The sequence below is a fragment of the Podarcis filfolensis genome (assembly GCF_964270895.1).
Source record: "Podarcis filfolensis genome assembly, chromosome: 6".
NCBI lineage: Eukaryota > Metazoa > Chordata > Lepidosauria > Squamata > Lacertidae > Podarcis > Podarcis filfolensis.
Genome location: NC_139609.1, coordinates 57266937 through 57288143, shown reverse-complemented (window position 1 = coordinate 57288143; position 21207 = coordinate 57266937). Strand labels below are relative to the sequence as shown.

Sequence of the window (21207 nt, the reverse complement as noted above, 5' to 3'; positions counted from 1 at the left end):
CTCCATTCCTGCAGCTCTATGCAAAAGGAAATAGGTTGACAATGAAATTAAGATAATGCCAAGTTCTTCAGACTGGAAAGTCTCTGGCTGTGTGCTACACGCTGCTTCTTATGGTTAGCATTCAGCAACACATCATTCCGATTTATTGTCATATTAGGAAGCCTCTATCCAGACCTAGTCTTACAAAGGATATCTTCTGCTCCCTGTAAAGAGAGAGGGATGCAAGGGTAAGGTGAGGCAGGTCTTGGCCTACTAGTGAGAGCCACTTCCCCAATGGTGAGGTCCCGCAGTGCTGAGGAGCATATGAAAAATCAGAACCACATAGGCATGGACAACCAGGGATCTTTCCCTCTCAGTAGTTGCATGAGCAGATTCTAGGCCACGGAGTGCATGGGAAAGAACCAAAAGATCAGGCTTAACCACATGACTGAGATGCTCACATACGTGCCTCTTCAGCAACACGAAATTACCACACCACTGGAAAAGGCATGCCACTCTGTGTACATGTAAGAATCGGAGAGAGAAATTGGTTTTACTATTATCTGTTTGCATAACTGAGCCTTTAAAAAGTAGTTATTTCTATGATGCAACTGGTTCCTTAACAGAGATGCACATTAACCAGCCTATTGACTCCAACTGGAAATTCCATGTAGATTTTCAGTGTTGAACAAGAAAGCAGTGTGGTGGTGGTTACACTGAACAGCCTTCTAGACTGTTTTTTTGCATTATGTAGCCCATTGCTATAACATGTCATCAAGGCCAAGAATGCCACAGGGCAGAAACAGAAATTAAGCGTTGTTAGGGGTATGTGGAATAACTTGTTGAATGAGTATTCCAAACTAAACAAGTAAACAGGTATTGCATAAGCAACATTATTCCTTCTTCTTTTTTAAATAAACGGCCAATCCATATTTACCCATAGCAGCAGGAGTATTAGAATGGTTAATCTCTAGACAATTTAAGAGACCCATGTGGGAAGTTGAGTGGAACTGAATCCAGTACATAGTGCTGCCATACACACACCAGCATGTCGTGGGCAGTGACAACTGGAACTCAACACAAGCTAAACATTTCCCCACAGCCTCACCACATTGCAAATGCAGACTGTAGGAGCATGTCACACAGGGAAGGCCCAGGGCATTTTGCTACCTGAAGTGAAGGTCAAGATGGCTTATCCTCTCAATTCCATACAGGCACAATGGCAGTTGATTCTTTCTTCAACAAAGGCAACAGGACATCATCCTGCACCACATTTGAAGGCAGCAGACTAGTTTAGGTGGTGTAATACAAGCTGCAGGGCCATCTTACCCGGGGGTGCAAGGGATGCACGGCACCCGGGTGCCGAATTCTGGGGGGCGCCAGGCGCCCACCACTGAAGCCGCCTAAGCTCTTAACTATCTACCTGTTACGAAATAATAAATAATTTTGATCAAGCTAGAAAAAAAAATACATATATACCTAGCTATTACCAAAATGTATACCTACTGTTTCACTAAAGGACTTTCGACTTTGTGCACTCATTTACCAAAGACACGCCGCGGGCAGCCTCCGTGGGGCCAGCGCACCTCTCCTTGTCCCCCTCCTGGTCCTATTCCAGGCGGCGCTCCAGGGCAACCAGACCTGCAAAGGTGAGAAGCTCCTTGAGATGCCTCCCTCCCGGCCCGGGACCCTCCTTCTCTCGCTCCCCCGACGCCACGCTCTGACAAGCCAGCTTGAGTGCCAACGGAGAGCCATACTGGGGAAGGGGAAACGTGCACGGCTGCCAGCTGTTCCTGGACCCCAAGACGGAGCGGGACAGGCTGCCTCTTGGCCGGCTTCAGGGCTGGTGGTTTGAGGGTCGCTTCTGCTCACCAGTGTGGCAAAAAAATGTGGGGGTTTTTTTCGCTTTGGCTAACTCCTCTGCCCCCTGCCCTAAGGCATAAGCATGGTGTCTGACATAAGCATAATAAAAGTTAATTTGGGGGCTAAACTAAATTTGGGGGCGCTGGGCGGATCTTTGCATATGCTAAATGTCAGCATCGCCCTTGAGCCAGTGCCACGAACTGGACTCATCCACTTCAGCCCGAATGGGCTAGGCGAGCTGGGTAGCACTTCCAGAGACCACCTTCTGCACAGAAACAGGTCAAAGTGCTGTGGACTCACAGCTTAGAGTTGTGAGCACTGGATTCACTTCCACAAGTAGACAGTCGTCGCACAGCAGAGTATAGCAGAGTCTAGCAGAGTATATAAACGACTCGGAGAGCAGCTCTGTAGAATATCTTCTTTATTCTATCTACAACTATAATACAACTGTATACAGAGCTAAATAGGTTCTAAGCATAAATGAATGCTAAACTGCACTGAGTGTCTGCAGCTGCTCTTAGCATCAACCTTATCTATACACACGATCTCTAACACTCAGTCTCTCTCTCTCCAACACACTGACTGACTGACTGACTGACTCTTTGATGTGGTGCTGGAGCAGAACAAGTAGAGAGCAGAACACGCCTCCTCCTCTCTGGAGAATCAGCAGAGATCATCAGGAGATTCTTGGATATGGGAGGGGTGAAATCTCCTCACTAAAGACGGCCCTGGCAAGCTGTGTCTGGGTCATAGCTCTGTCCTCCAGCATCTTACCACCACCCCTTGTCCCCCAGCATCTGCCACCCGAGGCAACCACCTCACGCTACCTAATGATAGAACCAGTCCTGATTACACATCCAAGCCCATTGGATGGCATTATATCCTTGGCTCCATCGTTTGAATTATGGGCCTGATTCTTAGGCTGCACACACACACCACGTATTTCCCTCAAAATGCACAGTGTTTCCCTCAAAAAAGTCATAGGAACTGTAATTAACCCCTCATGGTTCCCAGGATTATTTGGGGGAAGTGTGCTTTAAATGAACGGTATCTTTCCAGCCTTAATCTTTCCTGCATCTAGGTAAAATATCATTATCTGAGTTTGCTTGTTTTTTGTGTGTGCAGCACCATATTTCCTAGCACTGCATCTACCATGAAGGAGAATGCCCCAAAGAATTCCAAGTTTAGAGTCATGCATGCACCAGCCCACCCCCAGCTGGGGGTTTGCAACACTAAAGGGGCAGGATGGCTTTCTGTTTTTGGTGGTCTTGTAGTAAGGTTAAAGCTTACTGGGAAATGATATACAATGAAATGAAAAGGATTTTTAAAATAATATCTGCAAAACAAACCAGAAGCCTTTCTCTTGGGAATTATAAGGATAGGACTACCTAAATTGTATAGAAACTTATTAATGTATGTGACTACAGCGGCAAGAATGCTACTTGCCCAAAAATGGAAAGAAGTCGTCCCAGCAAAGGAGGAACGGATTCAAAAACTTATGGAATATGCAGAAATGGCGAAACTTACCGGAAGAATAAGAAATCAAGATAACAAACTTTTTATATGGTTTATTGAATATTTACAGATAAATTGCAAACAGGTAAAAACACTGGCAGGGTTATTGTAATAACCTGCAGTTACACAGGAGCATATATTTAAAGAAGATAAATAAATGAGTAAGTTAAATTAATTTGGATATTAAAAATAAATTGAAGGAACTGCAGAAAGAGGAGGAAGGAAGTCAAGTTTTAAAATGTCAAAATGATTGTAAAATCAGTGAAATGTATATATCTGAAAAGTATAAATAAAAATTGTAAAAGGGGGGGGGAGAGATGGCTTTGTCTTTAACAGACTGAGAAGGGAGCATGTGGTTGAAACTTCAAAGAAACCTGCTCTTCAGCATTTCCCTCTTGTCATTTTCACTGTGATTCTGGGGGGACATTGGTGGTCCTGGGATGATCACAGTTTAACCATTACTGCTTTAATTTATACAGTGCAGCATAAATACTATGCGTCTCTCCTCCCTGACACATTAATGAGACCGGATTTGTGGTAAATTGAACTTTGGTGTCCTCGGCAGCTGAAACGAATGAGAAGCGCTGAAGCCACAACTTGAATTAATTCTCTCTCCTCCCTCCCTCCCCCCTCCCTCCGCCCCCTTGTAGGTTTCAGGCAGGCAGGTGTTGAAACTGGGCTGTAGGCTACAGACTGATTTCCCCAGATACAAGAGCTTGTCGTTTTGCTTACACTGTTGCCTGACAGGTCTTTAACAGAGCCCGGCGCAATGTCTCCTCCTCCCCCACATCAGAAAACAAAAAGAGCTCAGGAAACACCTGGAGGCCAAGTGCTGCCACACTGGAGAAGGGCTCTCCAGCTTGCTTCGCTCTCCGCCAGCTGCTTAAAAATAAAGGCTGAATCATTCATCGGTGCCCCACCCAGGGGCCCTGAAATGTTTACTTCCCTGACATGAGCACAAGCTCAAACGTGTTTCCCAGCTCCAGAATGCTCCCTTTCTGCAGAGTTTCTGCACCATGCGCTTTTTTTTAAATATTGCATTTTATTCTTTTCATTCTTTGGGAGATGCCCAGAGGACACGAGACATTGGGTGGCCATAGAAATACAATGGTACCTCGGGTTACATACGCTTCAGGTTACAGACGCTTCAGGTTACAGACTCCGCTAACCCAGAAATAGTACCTCGGGTTAAGAACTTTGCTTCAGGATGAGAACAGAAATTGTTCAGTGGCAGCGCAGCGGCAGCAGGAGGCCCCATTAGCTAAAGTGGTACCTCAGGTTAAGAACAGTTTCAGGTTAAGAACGGACCTCCGGAACGAATTAAGTACTTAACCCGAGGTACCACTGTATTGCAAATCGATTAATAAATAGTGCCATCATCATTGTTCAGACTTCAACCAGCAGCACAAGGCTAAGTGTTCTAAAGCACCAACATTGAGATTCCACTCAAATCTTATTCTTTTTATTTTTTTATTCAGGGCTCCCACCCCACACACCCCGGAATTCAAAGGAATTCAGTTCCGGCCCCTCTCAGGTGGGTGCCATTGCCATTCTAAGAGAACAAGGGAGATGTTCATGGTAAGTTCCGACACCTCTTTTTCTAGAAAAATAACACTGTTTTTATTTAATAAATTTCTATGGCACCTTCAATTAAAAGAGAAGAGATATTTAAAATACACTAAAACAACCAGTGGAAATGGATTTGAAGGAAAGGCTACTTCCTTTTACCTGGGGCATTCTTGTGTATCTAAGATCATTATACAGTGGTACCTTGGGTTACATATGCTTCAGGTTACATACGCTTCAGGTTACACCCTCCACTAACCCAGAAATAGTGCTTCAGGTTAAGAACTTTGCTTCAGGATGAGAACAGAAATCGTGCTCCGGCGGTGCGGCAGCAGCAGGAGGCCCCATTAGCTAAAGTGGTGCTTCAGGTTAAGAACAGTTTCAGGTTAAATATGGACCTCCGGAACGAATTAAGTACTTAACCCGAGGTACCACTGTATAGGTTGTTTTCTGTGTCTGGTTAGAGAGGAGGCAGCTGGGAACAAGGAACTTGGTGCCACTGTAAAACATGCAAAATAAAGGCTTGGCAGCTGTGATAAGTTCCGCACCGCATAACTCCCAGCCCTTTCTTGAGTCATCTGGGGGTTTTTTTGTGCCTGTGCAATGTGCATCTGTCTCCATTTATGAGGAAACAGGGAGCTTCCCAACACACAACCACAAATTGTAGAATTTTGTGAAAGATGGGCAAGCAAGTCAGCAATAACCACCCTCATTCTCAGCTCTTGCTATTTTCATTTGCTCCTACCCAGTGCTATTTTTCTAGAAAAAGAGGTGCCAGAACTCGCCATGAACACCTCCCTTGTTGTCTTATAATGGCAAGAGCACCCTCCTGCATGGTCCCAGAACTGAGTTGGAAAAAAGCCCTGCTTCTATCTTATATAATCTAAAACTCTGTAGACGGTTGTTGAAAGGGCCACTTCACACTAGGGGTGCAGGAGAAATCCCAGTCAGTTCAAAGGCAAACTTTCAAGGTGATCTTAACTAATTCAGTTTCCAAAACAATATGCAAACCAAAATCCAACCATCCTTAAAAATTCACGCTTCTCCAAATTTTGAAGTGTAGCAATTAGTGTGTACAAAAACATATACAAAAGTGTGCATGTATTACTGAAAGTAACAGGCAAAAATGCAGCATATTAAGTAAAATTCCTTGCAAAAATGTGCATATTAGGGGAAAATGCATTTAAAAACATGTATAGCAGGAGAAATATGCACAAAAATGCCGAAGAATGTTCAAGAGAACATTTGAAAAAAGACATTTACAAAGATGTGAAAATGTGGAGAAGTGAACTTAAAACTGGGAAAACAAGAAACTGGGATAAACCAAAATTGACATATTCACCCACACTTATTTCACACACAGAGACATCTTATCCTTATCTACATGTCTGGAGCTGCACAGATAGAAAGGGGTAGTCCCTCGTGAACTGCATCTTATATCTATATTACTATGCATACACCCAGGAAACTGTTTTGTGTCTCCAATAAAATGTATTTGGGCATGAATTCCCACATTACAATGGTGTTTGGGCTTTTTCTTTCACACGTTGAAAGAACATGTAAGGAGCTTGCAGAGTTGTACAGAATAGCCCAGGTTCTTGCTGGTGAGGTAAGTGTCCCCAATGGCCACATGCAAGAGTCTTGCACACATAGAACTCCTAGATATGAATTGTCTAAACAGGGTTGCCTCACACATACATCCCACACACAGAAGAGCTGTACATGCATGCCTTTCAGAGAGCTGAGAACAAACACATGGATAGTGGAGTGTGTGACCAACAGACAAGTCAAGGACAGCAGGTGTATACAACTTGACCATGCATTGGGTGAACATGTGATATCTTGTGTGTATTCTCTGTTAACCAAAATACAAGATGGCTTCCCCTCACCCACTCCATTGTATGCCTATGTATATTTTATTTTATTGCATTTGCATTCTTGGCTCTGTGCCATCTTGAGCAACGACTGGTAGAAGCGTAGGAAGCAAGGTTAACAAACAAACAAATATGTATGATGCAACCCTTGAAACACCACCTGTATCTGGCCTAAAATACTCCACATGACATGGCAGCCACCACATGACACACATTTCACATAGCAATTTCATTTGTACTATGGTGCTTTCCTTCTAAGGCCATTCAAAATGAATCCTGACAGGAAGGAATGTGCAATATTCCTAATCACAGAATTTTTTTTAAAAAACCTGATTAGCAAAAGAGATATATTTAAAAAGAAAAGAAGAAGAAAAGAATTGAGAGTTTAAATAACCCTAAATATCCATTTTCATATTTCAATACGCATTATAACTTTTTTATTTTAGTTTTGTACAGATCTCATTACAGGACAGGACCTGAGTTTTTTCAAGGCTCAAGCACTTAACAAAACTTCCCTCGTGGTAAATGCTGATGGCATGTTTTCTTCTTGTTTGTTGGCATTGTTAATAATTTTTATTTCCCATTTTCAAAGAGATAAATAATAATTGTTTATTTATTGCATGCACATCCTGTCCTTCCTCCAAGGAATTCAGAGCAACATGAGTGGGTCGCCCTGTCTCTTTCTTTTATTTGAACTTAGGAAGCTGTCTTATTCCAGGTCAGATCATTGGCCCATCTAAGGCAGTACAGTCTGTAATGAGTGATGGCAATGACTGGCCCAAGGTTACTCAAGGAGCTTCATGGCTTAATAGAGATTTTAATTCTCGTTTCCTCAGGCCTTGGCTGACATTCTAACCACTACACCATATTGGCTCTCATTTAAAAGCCCACTGGCTGGGAAGCAGTGTTGGTTGTGGCATATGCTTGCTACTAGCAACCTACAAATACCTTTTGGTACTGGGGACACAGACCCATTTAGCACTGTAATTATTTTATTACCTGTGTTAACTACCATAGTGCTTGGTCATATAAACATGCCTGAAAGGAGTCTGCGACACAGGCAGGGATACCAATGGTGTGATAACTACTGTTGCAGGTCACACAGGAAGTCTGCTGGACCAGGAAACTGATGTTGCATATTGACCATAAAAGAGCTAGCTAGCATCTTCCGCTAGCTCCTTCACTGAAAAAAAGGATGGGAAAGGAAGACTTTGGCTTCCAACACGTGGAAGAAGTAAGCTGCACACAGAATAAAGGCCTTGTGGAGGAAGAGACTGGCTATCAAGATGACCAGGAAAATCCTGAGTAGTAAGTAAAGATTGAGGGCTGGCGCTTAACATAATTGCTAAGCCTGTTTGCCAGGCTCCATGGAAGTAGGTTACCTCGCTGCTGGGAGGAGCTCTGGGAGACAACTCCCATTGATTCCAGGTTAAGCCATTGATTCAGGTTTGCGGGTGGGGAGATAAATTCAGGATGCAATCCACACCTCATTAAAGTCAACTGGAAAACTCCCACTGAATCAGTGGCTCTGGATTGTGCTCATACAGTATGGGCTAACCCGAACAGGTTCTGAGAATCCCAGTGGACTTTACATACACAGCAATGCAGGGAAAAAGAAATCAAACTGAGTAGCACTGCTTTGATTTCAATAATAATAAAAATACAGTCATACCTTGGAAGTCGAATGGAATCCGTTCCGGAAGTCCGGTTTTGACTTCCAAAATGTTCAGAAACCAAAGCATGGCTTCTGATTGGCTGCAGGAAACTCTTGCAGCCAATCGGAAGCCATGGAAGCCCCATTGGACATTCAGGTTCCAAAGAACGTTCACAAACTGGAACAGACACTTCCGGGTTTGCGACGTTCAGGAGCCAAAACGTTCAGGAACTAAGCTGTTTGACTTCCAAGGTACGACTGTAATAATAATACCTCGCCCATCTGGCTGGGTTTCCCCAGCCACTCTGGGTGGCTTACATCACATATAAAAACATAGTAAAACATCAAACCTTAAAAATTTCCCAATACAGGGCTACCTTCAGATGTGTTCTAAAGGTTGCGTAGTTCTTTATCTCCTTGACTTCTGATGAGAGGGTGTTCCACAGGGAGCACACCACTGCTGAGAAGGCCCTCTGCCACTGACATCCCCAGAGCACTGCAATTGGTTTAGCACTGGGGTGCACTTAGAAGAGCAATAGCAAAACAACAACCAATTATCCTTAAAATGCTCACAAATGCAGAGTTCCTAAGTTCCATCCAAAGATAAAGACTCTTATGCCAGCTGAAACACAACCACTGGCGAATTAAATGTTGTTATTTATTAAAGAGTCTTGGTATCATGGTGATTGTTGTGCAGACGCAATTAACCATGCACCAACAGCAATAATAATACAGCTGCAATCTTTTTTGTCATCTTGATTGCCAGTGACTCAATGTAAATGATGGTGAATCATCTCATCACCTGAGAAACTTCTCCCAAACATAGCTTTTATATCAGGCACTTGGGTCAATTGGAGGGTGTGCATCTCATTCTAAATAGAGTTCTGGAATCTACATGATTGCTTGGTAATCAGCCACTATTTTAAAAGCTCTCTTACAAGCTCGGGATCTTTCAAATACCTGCATATGTAGTAGTGGAGAGCGTTAAAAAGAGCTTTTATTCCCCCCCCCTTGGAGAGCTAAATTGCTGCAAATGTGCATGATGCTAACAGTACTGTGCCAACATGGTTTGTGTGAGAGCGATTAGCTCAAGTTTATGGGACACGGGTGGCACTGTGGGTTAAACCACAGATCCTAGGACTTGCCAATCAGAAGGTCGGCAGTTCACATCCCCGCAATGAGGTGAGCTCCCGTTACTCGGTCCCTGCTCCTGCCAACCTAGCAGTTTGAAAGCACGTTGAAGTGTAAGTAGATAAATGGGTACCACTCCGGCGGGAAAGTAAACACCATTTCCGTGCGCTGCTCTGGTTCTGCAGAAGCGGCTTAGTCATGCTGGCCACATGACCCGGAAGCTGTACGCCAGCTGCCTCGGCCAATAAAGCGAGATGAGCACCGCAACCCCAGAGTTGGCCACGACTGGACCTAATAGTCAGGGGTCCCTTTGCCTTTACCTTTATGGTACAATGGGCCTTCATTTTCTGGGGCAAATACAACCCTAATAATAAAACAGCAACATGGATCAAAACCCCAAAGTTTCACCAAGCAATGTGTTATTTGTACCACAGCAAATCATGGCAAAAATTAACTGAACAAGTCTGAAAGAGATGGCAAAAACACAGGAGGACAACAGGCTCCCCCTAGGCATCATGCCAGATTGCTAATGTTAATAGGTGATTTTTGTTTACTCGCATGCTTGTACATTATAAAATGAAGGTGAGTTGGCACAAACTTTCCCAGGCAAAGTGGTTCAAGCACAGTATCTCAGGACTCAGCTTTGTACAAATGCTACTGATTGGATATTGCACTAAATTCACGTTAAATAGATCCTTTGGTGCTATTATTGTGCTATCTGAAAGGAATCACACAGATTACTGATATAGGATCCAGACAGCAAACCTTCTTCATGGCTGCAAGAAAAGAATTAGCATACAGATGAAAAAATCCAAATCCACAAGTGGCTGAATACTGGTTATGTTGTAAGGACTATAAGATATCATTGGTGTCATCAAATTGACTTTTGCAAGAGGCTAGAATGTATATATCTAATATAGTAATGGCAGATCTAGATAAATGTTTATTTTCAATACTGTATGGTCATATTTTAATAAAGATATAAATATTGAAGCACGCATACACACATTTAGGTTCTTCTGCTCGTGCCTGCTTTAATCTTGTAATGCATTTGCCATTTTACAATCACACACTGTTATCTATTGTCCCAAGACAGGTGCCACTGTTAATATGACTTTATTTTGGTTCGATTTTATTATCCAAAGTCCAGAGATTGAGATTACTTTTGCTTTAAGGGTGCAATTAGATTCTGAGGTAAGACCAACTTGCCTTTGCTCTTCTGGATCAAATTCAGAACACCCTGAAATGTGCCAGAACTCACTTAGTTGAATAATCTAAAGCACAAGAGAAATATGACCTGAAAGAATAAGATCCTTATTAAAGTGGGACAAAGGCTTTGCTTTCTTTTATGCTACTAGAACTGGGCATCCATTATTCTTTTCATTTCATACTGTGTTCTTGGAATTGCTATTTCTGGAGAACGATGTCCCAGCCTTTTCTCAGCCAATTACTTTGAAATTGCATAACCTTGGCAAGGAAGTCAGAGTCATGAAGGATGGCATTAAACATAGACTCCTGCCTGTCATTTCCTTGACAACTGATTAGGGAAATGCAGCTTCTCCCAACTCTTTTGTTTTGTTTAGAAGTCCAATCTGTCCCCTCAAAACACTCCATTGGAACACTGTGCTTTTAAAAAAAATCTCAGTACAAGTTAAAATGTAAAGATAATATGTGGAAAGATTTTTTTGGAGTGAACTGTAAAAAAGTGGTATTTTTAAGCAATGAGGTTGGCGTGTTTGTTGCAAGTTATGTTGTTTTAACATGTGGAAAAATGGAAATTAATAAAAAAAAATTAAAAAGGTAGAGATCATAGTAGCTTGGCCAAGGGATGGAGAACCAAACTCCAGGGACCTCCATAAAACCCTTTATGACTTGGCAAACTGGGGACAGATAGCAATACAGGCAGTCCTTGCAAGGCAGAAGTCAGATCACTTGGAAAGCAACTGTATTTTGAGATCATGTCTAGTGTAACAACTGGCACATTTCATTTATCATCATCATCACCACCATCATCATTATTTATGGGAAGCAATCAGCACCTGTTCTGCATTTGGACACACAACCTTGCAGAGCTGTTTCCTTGCCAGCATCACTTGTCCCCTTGGTAGGTACCTGGAAGGGCTCTGCAGTGCCTTTAATCCTGGGAGCCATCACAGCATACCCTCAAGCACAGCTGGCTAAATGCAACCCATTCAACTGCTACCCACATCCCTGCTGCCTCTTCCCCTCGCAAAGCACAAGGTATTCAGACGACACCATTCACAAACAGCCCTAGAGTTTCTAGGACATTTGGAATGAGGTGTACGATTCAGATGTACTAACTCCTTAAAGTAATCCCGTTATTGCATCTTCGTACTTACTACAAATAATCCACCTAAAATGCTATCCACTGGCACAGTTAGGCGACACAGAAACACTTCTTTCAATAGCCACATGTATTACTTCACTTCAAAATGTGGCCGGTTAGCCCTGCTGTGGGGAGGTGAGAGGGGGCTGTCCTGCTCACTGGCCAATCAGAGCCCTGGACTTCCCCTCCCCTCCCCAGGCCTTGCCTTGAAGGCACACATCATAAATCCCCGTTAGGGCTGCTTCTGTGCATTTCTGGTAGTCCCAAGCACTGTTTGAGATATGGGTACAGTGTCTCGAAAAAACAGCTTGACCAGAGGCCCATAGGAGGATGGAGGAAAAAATGGGAGATATAACCAGCAAACTATAGCAGCTCTATAACAGGGGTGGGGAATCTATTGTTGAGTCTACCACTCGCAACATCTCTGCTGGAGATGAAAATTGGCAGGTCTATCATTACCACCATCATCTGAAGAGCCACAAGATCCCCATCCTTTTTCTACATTACCTACATTACCTTAATCACCAATAAGCTATTTTTCAAACACAAAATTATCAGATTGTAGACATAGTGTTGCAGTCAATCAACTAAGTCCTACTCACAGTAGGACCCTAGCCCATTGCAACTAACAAACCCAAGTTAGTTATGCCTGTTGACTATAATGGGCCTACTCTGAGTAGGAACAGCATTGTTGCAATGCTCTTTGTTTAAGAGCCAGATAGGTTGGACCCCTTATTGCAAAGAATGAGCCAGTGCCTCGGATTATTTCCAGCAACTTATTTAAATTGCTACATTTTTATTAAAGTAACAAAAGTGTACATTTTTCAATATATCTGTACATTTTGCATATAAAAACACTATTGTACAATAATCATCCCCCCAAACACAAAATAGCTTACAAACTTTGTATTATTTTCACCAATTATGAAAAGTAGGTCCCGCTCAACAGTCCAGCTCAAGTTTTGCAAACGTTTTTGAAAGGGAGGAAAGGGCACACACTCACACCCATAAGCTGTTCCTAAATCACAGCTAGTCAGCACTGCAACAGTTTGTGTCAGGCTTGTAGTCAGAAGGCAACAAAGAGCATACATCAATTCACAGCTTTTACATGCACGTTACAAAACAGATTTTGGCCAAATTTGGTTGGCTTAATGCTAACAACAACAAAAATCTTAATACTAGATTCCATGCCTGGTACAATAGCATGATATTTGGTAACCTTTTCTGTTCCCTCAATCAATCCTTCAAAGATGTTGGGGGGGGGGGGAAACAAAGGAGATGGAATAAGAGCTTGTTTTTTCAGAAGCACCCTTCGTTGGTAAAGAAGGAATAAGTGGAAATACTAAGATACATTTAAACAGAGTTGCATTGATCATGCCAACCTGGCAAGCCAAACAAGTACTGGCATTAGGGAAATTCCATGTAGAGGCAGGGAGTGTAGCAAAACAAACTTTTTTCCTGGACATGTTACAGTTCCCACTCGTATCATGTTTTCAATGCACCAGATAAGGAACAAACCTCCCAGGTAGACTTTGAACAGAATCTTTCCTCGGAGGGGGGAAAGCTACAGTGCAGAAAGTGTTCCCCTTGTCATGCTACCAAATATTGCACAAGTATGCTAACGGAGTGGCAGCACATCTTTTAAGCTTACAGGGGACCCTTAGTGCTTTACAACCTTTGCATTTATTGACTGGAGGGTCTGATGCTCAAACACTATAAGCTTCACATACTGAGCTTGAAGAAATTAAAATGATTTCACAGATGGGCTGATGCACCTGCTAGAAAATTTGGGGTGCAAGGAAGTTCCCACCATGCAAACCCAACTGAAATGAATAGGAACTGTGTAGTTGACACTCTTGTTAAACTTCTACCCATCTCAATAGAGGTTGCCCGGGAGAACTTCCTGGCAGATTCCAGCTTTTTAAAAAGGTGGTCTTTAAAAAAACCTATTCTGTACAATACCCCTTCAATGGTATGCCACTGCGGTGCTGAGATTTCCCTGTTCAAACATTCATACACTCGAGCACAAAACATCTTAAGAGTTGTGTGAGAAAATGTTTTGAAAAGTTAACAGCTGCTTCGAGAACAGAAAACTGTCCCTCAGAAGCCTCTCCTCCTCCAGAGTGCCCAAATTTTAGGAAAATATATTGCACAGTGTCTTGAGAACTCAATTCACGAAAGGCAGAGGAGGAAAAGCTCTGGGGATGGCAAAGCAGTCATCCCTTCAAAGCAAGAGAAAAACCAAGAACACCTTGTGCTCTGAAGATGTTGGTCTTTAAAAAAAGAAAAGTTAAGTGCCCTGGTTTTGAAATCATGTCTCAGCAGTTATTGGCAGCATAGTCAGGAATTTTAGAAGGTCAAGATAAAGGCATCAGAACAGATAAAACCCTGATCAAGGCCATCTCCCAGTAGGTAGGTTAGTTCACATTGGCCTGGCCATTGCACTTTTTTGTTTTATGGGAGTTGACTGCTACAGAGTAACCAGCCAGTGATTCAGCCCAGATCCTGGTTCTCCTCCCCAAGCAAATCTTATGATTTTAGAAACCACACATTTGTGTGCCAACTGGAATTTTGCATGAGCATGAGGTACAGGATGCAGTGCAGAAAGAAAGAAAGAAATCAAGTTTTGTGCAAAAAGATGGGCTGGCACTTAAGAAACTCAACACCCAATAGACCAAAGAAAGTGGCTATCATTGAGACTGTTTTAGTAAAATGCTTTTAAGCCATGACAAAGCAGAAGGAATTGCTCAGATTAGGATAGTGGGTGAAGCTGGTGGTGAAGCAGAACTTGTATATCAGTTTAATAAAAATGAACAGACTTTTAAGGAAAACTGTCACAGCTAGAATGAGGCCATGACACCCCGATCTCAACATGTAGGGTTCATGACTTAAGTACTACCATCCTGGCCTTTAGATTCACAGTTGTTGTAGCACTTACCCCATAGTTAGTCACTGCTGAAAAGTGCTGTGCCCTGCCCCACCCCCCTTGTTTCCAACCCTGCATTTCCCAGGTAGGTAGGTCAACCCTCCAGAATTGTCATCCAACACCAATTAGGTAGATATTGGCTTTTTTTTTAATAGACTCGCAAGCTTGCAACAGCTTTTAAAAAGGCACCTCAACACCACTCCACGGAAGAGTGGTGCCTACTATTTGATTTCATTTTGGATTTTCTCTTTTAAAAAAAAATATAAATAGCTCTTCATTTTTAAAAAAATACATCCTCAGGTGAGGTATACAGTAGCCCATGTCTTGGCAGTGTAAGGTCAACAGGGAGTGCTTAGCTGGAGACTGTCATCATGTAGCTTTTGGAAGGGCTGGTGCGCCCCAGCATCATCTGATTTTTGCAGGTGAGCATCCCATAGGAGCTCACAGGTGCTGCAGGTGCTTCATATAGAACACAGATGGATCCATCCTCACCAATCCGGTAGGATACCTCATAAGGGTCCACCCAGAGTGTGAGTTCACTGGGCAGGAGCTGATAGAGCTGCTGGAGGTTGAGTCCAATCTGGCTAGCTGCCTTGTTGATGATAGGGTCCATTTTATGGTTGATACGGATGCAGCGATAGCCAGAACCTTTGAAGGGTTTCTCAGGAAACCAGTGGTGTTTATAATGCTCTGCAAGGGCACAAAAAGAAACACCGAGAATGGTAAGCAATCACAGTGAATAGTTGCTGAAATACAAGAGACATTTTACACAAAGCAATGTACAGCTGCTAGCTTGGTGTTTTACTTGGGTTCCCATCCTATGCCTTTGGTTTGATCCAGACTTTGACAATCAATCATCCTGACTTCAACTTCCATATGCTCTCAATCTTTTCAAAAATTCATTAAGGCAAACCTTTTACACAGACCAAGTCCTAGCACCATAAAAGGTTTGTTCTAATAAGCTGCTTTGAGTTCAATAGGGCTTTTTTTTCCATTGACAACTCAACCATCATTTCCCATGAGGAATATAAAAAAGGAGATACAGGAATAGTTGTGGACAAGTTCTGAGGCTTGGCAGTAAGGAAGTGTTTTTTTTGTGTGTGTGTGTGTGTTTTGTCAGGAGTAGCAGGAACCTAGAAGCCAAGCACTGAAGTTTCCAGGAGGTTTAACTGATGCATTAGCCAGAGTACTTTACTAATCACTTAAAGCTCCTTGGCAGACAATGTCATTAGCATGCATCCCTGGCAATCCTCACCTCTGTACCCCAAACTGACAGTACAGCTCTATCCCATAATTAATTTGTTAGGAAAACCCTTCTAATTGCATTATATTTCCAGTAACACAATAGAGGGGCAGTGATTAAGATAGCCTTCTCAATAGAGGCTACTCAGTTGCTAGCAGCTCCTGAGTGTTAGTGCCATTAAACTCAGTGGAGATACACTTCTGAGTAAAGGTGTCTGGGATTGCACTTCGGGAGAGTAAATTATCCAAAAAGCACAAACACCATGGCTATTAAGTTTGCGGCAGAAGAATTACGCCTTTACTTCAAGCAGCTGTAGAACAAATTTAACTATAAGCAAAGATTCTCTAAAACTATTGACACTAGTTGTTTCAGACAAAGCCATGTAGTTCGCAGGAGCTCAGCAAAGGGGTTCAGATCTCCTCCACAGAACCCATTAACTAGCATGCCCTTCTGATCCTCCCAGTTCTCTGGGGCAAAGATTGCACAAAACGAACTTCCTAGTGGCTTCTGCCACTATCAAGCTTCCTCTTTGACAAGAACAAAGAGCTCTCCTCTCCCACACCCTTGTAGCTCAAAAAAGTTTTTGTCTGATGTCATAACATTAACGTGGGGAGGGGAAGAGGAAGAGAGAAGGGAGAAAGCACAGCCAACAGATTGTGTTGATGCTTTCCAGTCTGAATTTTTTATTATTACAGCAATGATATACCCAGTTAGAGAATGCTTTGCTAGAAACAAAAAAAGTCTCCCACCGAAGCGGAGGTAATTCTCTCCAACCTCTCTGCATCTTTACGCAGCTATAGGTGAGGATTTAAAAAAAAAAAAAAGTTTTGCGTTTGGCTTTGGGAGGTGGGGTGGGGAGAAGAGAGACACAAGCTGAACTAAGTGACCCAAGACTTTTCCTAGGGATGCTGACATCTAGAAAACTGACGGGGGTGGGGAGGAAAGACAAGAGGAGATCGCATCAGACCGGTGGGTGTCCCTCACTTGTTCAGCGACGGGGAAAAGTAACCTGGCCCAGGAAACTGACCCCACCATGAGTCCAAGAGAGAAAGACATCCCCGTTTATCCTTCGGAGGGGGCTCCGTCCTCTCACCTGTGAGCGCCGCTTCCAGGGCCCCGCTGAAAACTTGAAGCTGCTGCTCGCTAACGCAGCCGCGGGTGCGGAGGAGGCTGGACACGAAGCCCACGGCGGCGGCGATCTCCGGCACCATGTCCGCCCGGCTGCAGTTGCTAACGCAGCTCCCATTCCAGCGCTGGATTTGGCTCATGGCTGGCTTAGTGGCGAGGTCGGGGCGGTCCCTTTAAGGCTCCGGGCTGTTTTTAAGAGAACGTGCGGGTCGGCAAGAGGCAATGGCAGCGCAGCCTGGGCTCGGTCCGTTCCCCGCGGACGCCGCTGCTGCTGCTGCTTAACGATGGTCTTTGGTGGAGGCTCCCTTCGCGTCCGCCGCTCTCCCCAGCCCGCTGGTTGGCTTCGACGGGCTCGGGCTGAGCGCAGGGCTCTTAATACGCTTGGAAACCGAGGCGTCACCAGCCCGCACGCTCCCGATTGGCCGAGCTCTTCTCCCCCCTCCGGAATGCAAATGAAGCTGTGACCTCAGCAGGGTGGAAGTTTTGACGCGAGTGAACTGGGAAAGCCAAGCCCCGAGAACATGGCGGCGGCGGCAGCTGGGCTCCGTTTGGAGGGGGAGGCGTGTGCTGGGAGGCTATTTATAGGGCTTTGCCTAGTAGGGGAGCTGTAGGATTAAGGGAAAGAGATTGCAGCTTGCCAAGCAAATCGGAAACACAAGGAAGAGGGAGCAGCTAGTCCCCAACCCCCCAAAAACCCAGGGAAGTCTGGCTTTTAAAATCAGATCTGTATCCCAGATACACATAAACGGACTTAACAGTACATCCTGTGTGTGTTTACTCAGAAGTCAGATTTAGGCTGCTGCTGTTTGTTCCCTCCAGGATACGATTATCTGTGAGGGCATCTACTCGGGAGGAAACCATGGATGAAAGGATCTGCCCATTTCAGTTTTCTCACTTTCTCATTTTGCAAGCTTAAATTCAGTTCTCCACATTTCTGCGATGTTTCTTTAAAACAAGAAACCTCGTGAAAAATTTGCAGCATTTTTGTGTTAATTTCTCCTAATGAACACATTTTTGTATTGTTGCCATTTGTCTGTATCAAGAGGCAATGGAGGAGTGTGCCTAGGAGTGAAGTCAAAGCACTGGAGAGTTACAGTGCCTGCTGTGGCAGGGCATGGGAGAGACATGTTTTATTGGACTTGTGTCAGATGAAGGCATCTGGTGTACCATGGCAGACCCTCCAAGTGTCCCTATTTTCCAGGGACATCCCTGATTTAGAGCAGCTGCCCAGGTTTCTGAATTGATCCCAGAATGTCCCACTTTTCCTTAGGATGTCCCTATTTTCACTGGAGAAATGTTAGATGGAATGGGAAAGGTAAAGGGACCCCTGACTGTTAAGTCCAGTCGTGGACAGCTCTGGGGTTGTGGTGCTCATCTCGCTTTACTGGCCAAGGGAGCTGGCGATTGTCCGCAGACAGGTTATGTGGCCAGCATGACTAAGCCGCTTCTGGCAAACCAGAGCAGCGCACGGAAACGCCATTTACCTTCCCGCCGGAGTGGTACCTATTTATCTCCTTGCACTTTGACATGCTTTCGAACTGCAAGGTTGTCAGGAGCTGGGACCGAGCAACAGGAGCTCACCCCATCACGGGGATTCGAACCGCCAACCTTCTGATCGGCAAGCCCTAGGATCTGTGGCCCCTATTTACATCGGCGAAATGTTGGACCGTATTCCATGGTGTTTCTTCTCTCTGCTCTTCTCCCAGCAGTCATTCTCTGTTTTTGCAAGTAATTTTGCCTATTATAATGTGCTTTTGTGTGTAGTCTTTACTAATATATTCATTTTTAGGGACACTTTCCCCCAATATATCCATTTTTGTACACATGGGTTGGTTGGAGAACAGCAAACTTTGAAGGATAGGTGTGTTTTGGTTCTCATATTGTTTTGGAAATTGTGAATTGGATAAGTTCAGCTTTAAATGTGAACTGAATCAAATTTCTCTCCTATTCCTAACGGGAATCACTAAGCTTGCTGTTTCAAATGACAAGCTCACGGGACGCAGTGTTCCCTGTGTGGTGCCTGTTCTCTAGGAACATTGCCTTGAAAGTGAAATGAGTCAAAGCTTTGAAAAAAATGCTACATGATATTGTCCTTCTAAGATTATACCTACTTAGCCTGGAAGAAGGGTTGCTGGACAGAACACTTCCCCACATAAAAAACAACAACACCACCTCCCTGCACATGGATAGCTAGCCCCTCCACTCTGTTCAAATCAAGGAATAACACAGTTTGGGGTAATAAAACCAGAGGCATTGTTAGGAGGTGGCTCAGAAGCCCAGGCCCTGGGTCTTTTGTTGCAGACCTCAGATCTCCTGCCTCCCCCCATTCCCCCAATTAAACTTTTAAAAAATAATTTGCTTATAAGGCAGCTGGACAGTCTGCAAAGCGCAGTGCTGATGAAACCCCACAGACACCCACCGCCTTAATTTCCCAGAGGCATCCATAACATATAAATTAGGGTATGCAAATTGGTGTCTGGACTTGTGCCTTGAGTCCTTTAAGTACCTAGCAGCACTCCTGATTAAAGCCATTATTGGCATTAATGGGTTCTATTGATTTAGCTTTATTACATGTGTATTCCTGCTTTTTCTCCAAGGGGCTCTTGAGTACATGGTTCTCCCATTTTCCTAATGTTATCACCGCAACAACCTTGTAAGGTACAGTAAATTAGGCTGCAAGGCCCAAAACCATTCAGAGAGTTTCATGGCTGAGTGAGGATGTGAGCTTGATTCTCTCCAGACTCCAGCCCAACAGCTCTCTTTAGCACAGCCAAGGGAATTCCAAATACCACCTCTATTTGTTAGCCACATCCCCATCTGTCTTTATATTTGCTCTTTGTGTGATTTTTCTGTTGTTGTTCTGCACAGATGATTATTTATTTATGTTTCACATTTGTATGCTGCCTTTTATCCAAATATTTCATCGGTGTCATGGGATACATTCCTGAACCCCTGCTCATGCAATTTTTTGGCTTTTTAAAGGGGGTTTCCCCCTTCTTTTATCCCTCTTTGTACTTTTAATGCTTAAAAAAAGTTCAGTCCAGGCAGTGTTTCTAAGCTGTACCGCTTAAGAGAGGAACACAATGAAGGCCGCAGACCAACTCAACCCCCAGCCTTCCAGGCCTTTATTTGGAGGGATGTACTTTGGCTTGATAGACTGCACAAAAGTCCACTTGATATAAATAGACATAATAAAGGTTTTAACCTTTAAAGCCCTATACGGCCTAGGACCCTCGTACCTACGGGACCGCCTCTCCTGGTATGCCCCACAAAGAAACCTACGGTCTGCAAATAAAAACATCTTGAAGGTCCCAGGCCTCAGAGAGGTTAGGCTGGCCTCAGCTAGAGCCAGGGCCTTCTCGGCTGCGGCTCCAATCTGGTGGAACGCTCTGTCACAAGAGACTAGGGCCCTGCGGGACCTGACATCTTTCCGCAGGGCCTGCAAGACAGAGTTGTTCCACCAGGCCTTTGGTCAGGGCGCAGCCTGACTCCCTCCTCTGGCAACCTGCACAGAGTTTTGCTTAATGGTTGCCATCAACTTGATTTTAATTAATTTTTATAATGAAATATTTTTAGAATGTTGGTTTATTTGATTGTTTGATTATTTGATTGTTGTTAGCCGCCCTGAGCCCGGCTTCGGCTGGGGAGGGCGGGATATAAATAAAATTTTTTATTATTATTATTATTATTATTATTATTATTATTATTATTATTATTATTAAACAAAACCACCTTGCATTGTGAAACCTTGCATGGTTTCCTTCAGCTGAGAGAGAAGAAGAGAAGAGACACACTTCTAAAGGGCTATGTACACATTAGCAGTTTAAAATGCAGCAATGTTGTTTCCCCTGCTTCATTTCAGAATTGCATTTGCACGTTGTGGTGCATACCAGAGAGGTGGCAGGGCTGTCTTTACCCACTGCACATCACTCACTTGCCTTTAACCCCCTCCAAATCCTATTCATGTGCTGTCATATGAGC

The 21207-nt window shown here is 43.8% G+C and overlaps 1 protein-coding gene across 1 annotated transcript; it reads right to left on the bottom strand.

Annotated features, from left to right (window-relative positions):
- Positions 1–12691: 12691 nt before the first annotated feature.
- Positions 12692–17814, bottom strand: BTG2 (BTG anti-proliferation factor 2). The gene is made up of 2 exons (XM_083620223.1): positions 17192–17814; positions 12692–15545 (listed from the first exon to the last, which is right to left on the bottom strand). Exons 1-2 carry the CDS (start codon positions 17364–17366, stop codon positions 15208–15210), a joined length of 513 nt encoding a protein of 170 aa, XP_083476349.1. The 5' UTR covers positions 17367–17814; the 3' UTR covers positions 12692–15207.
- Between the last annotated feature and the right edge of the window lie 3393 nt (positions 17815–21207).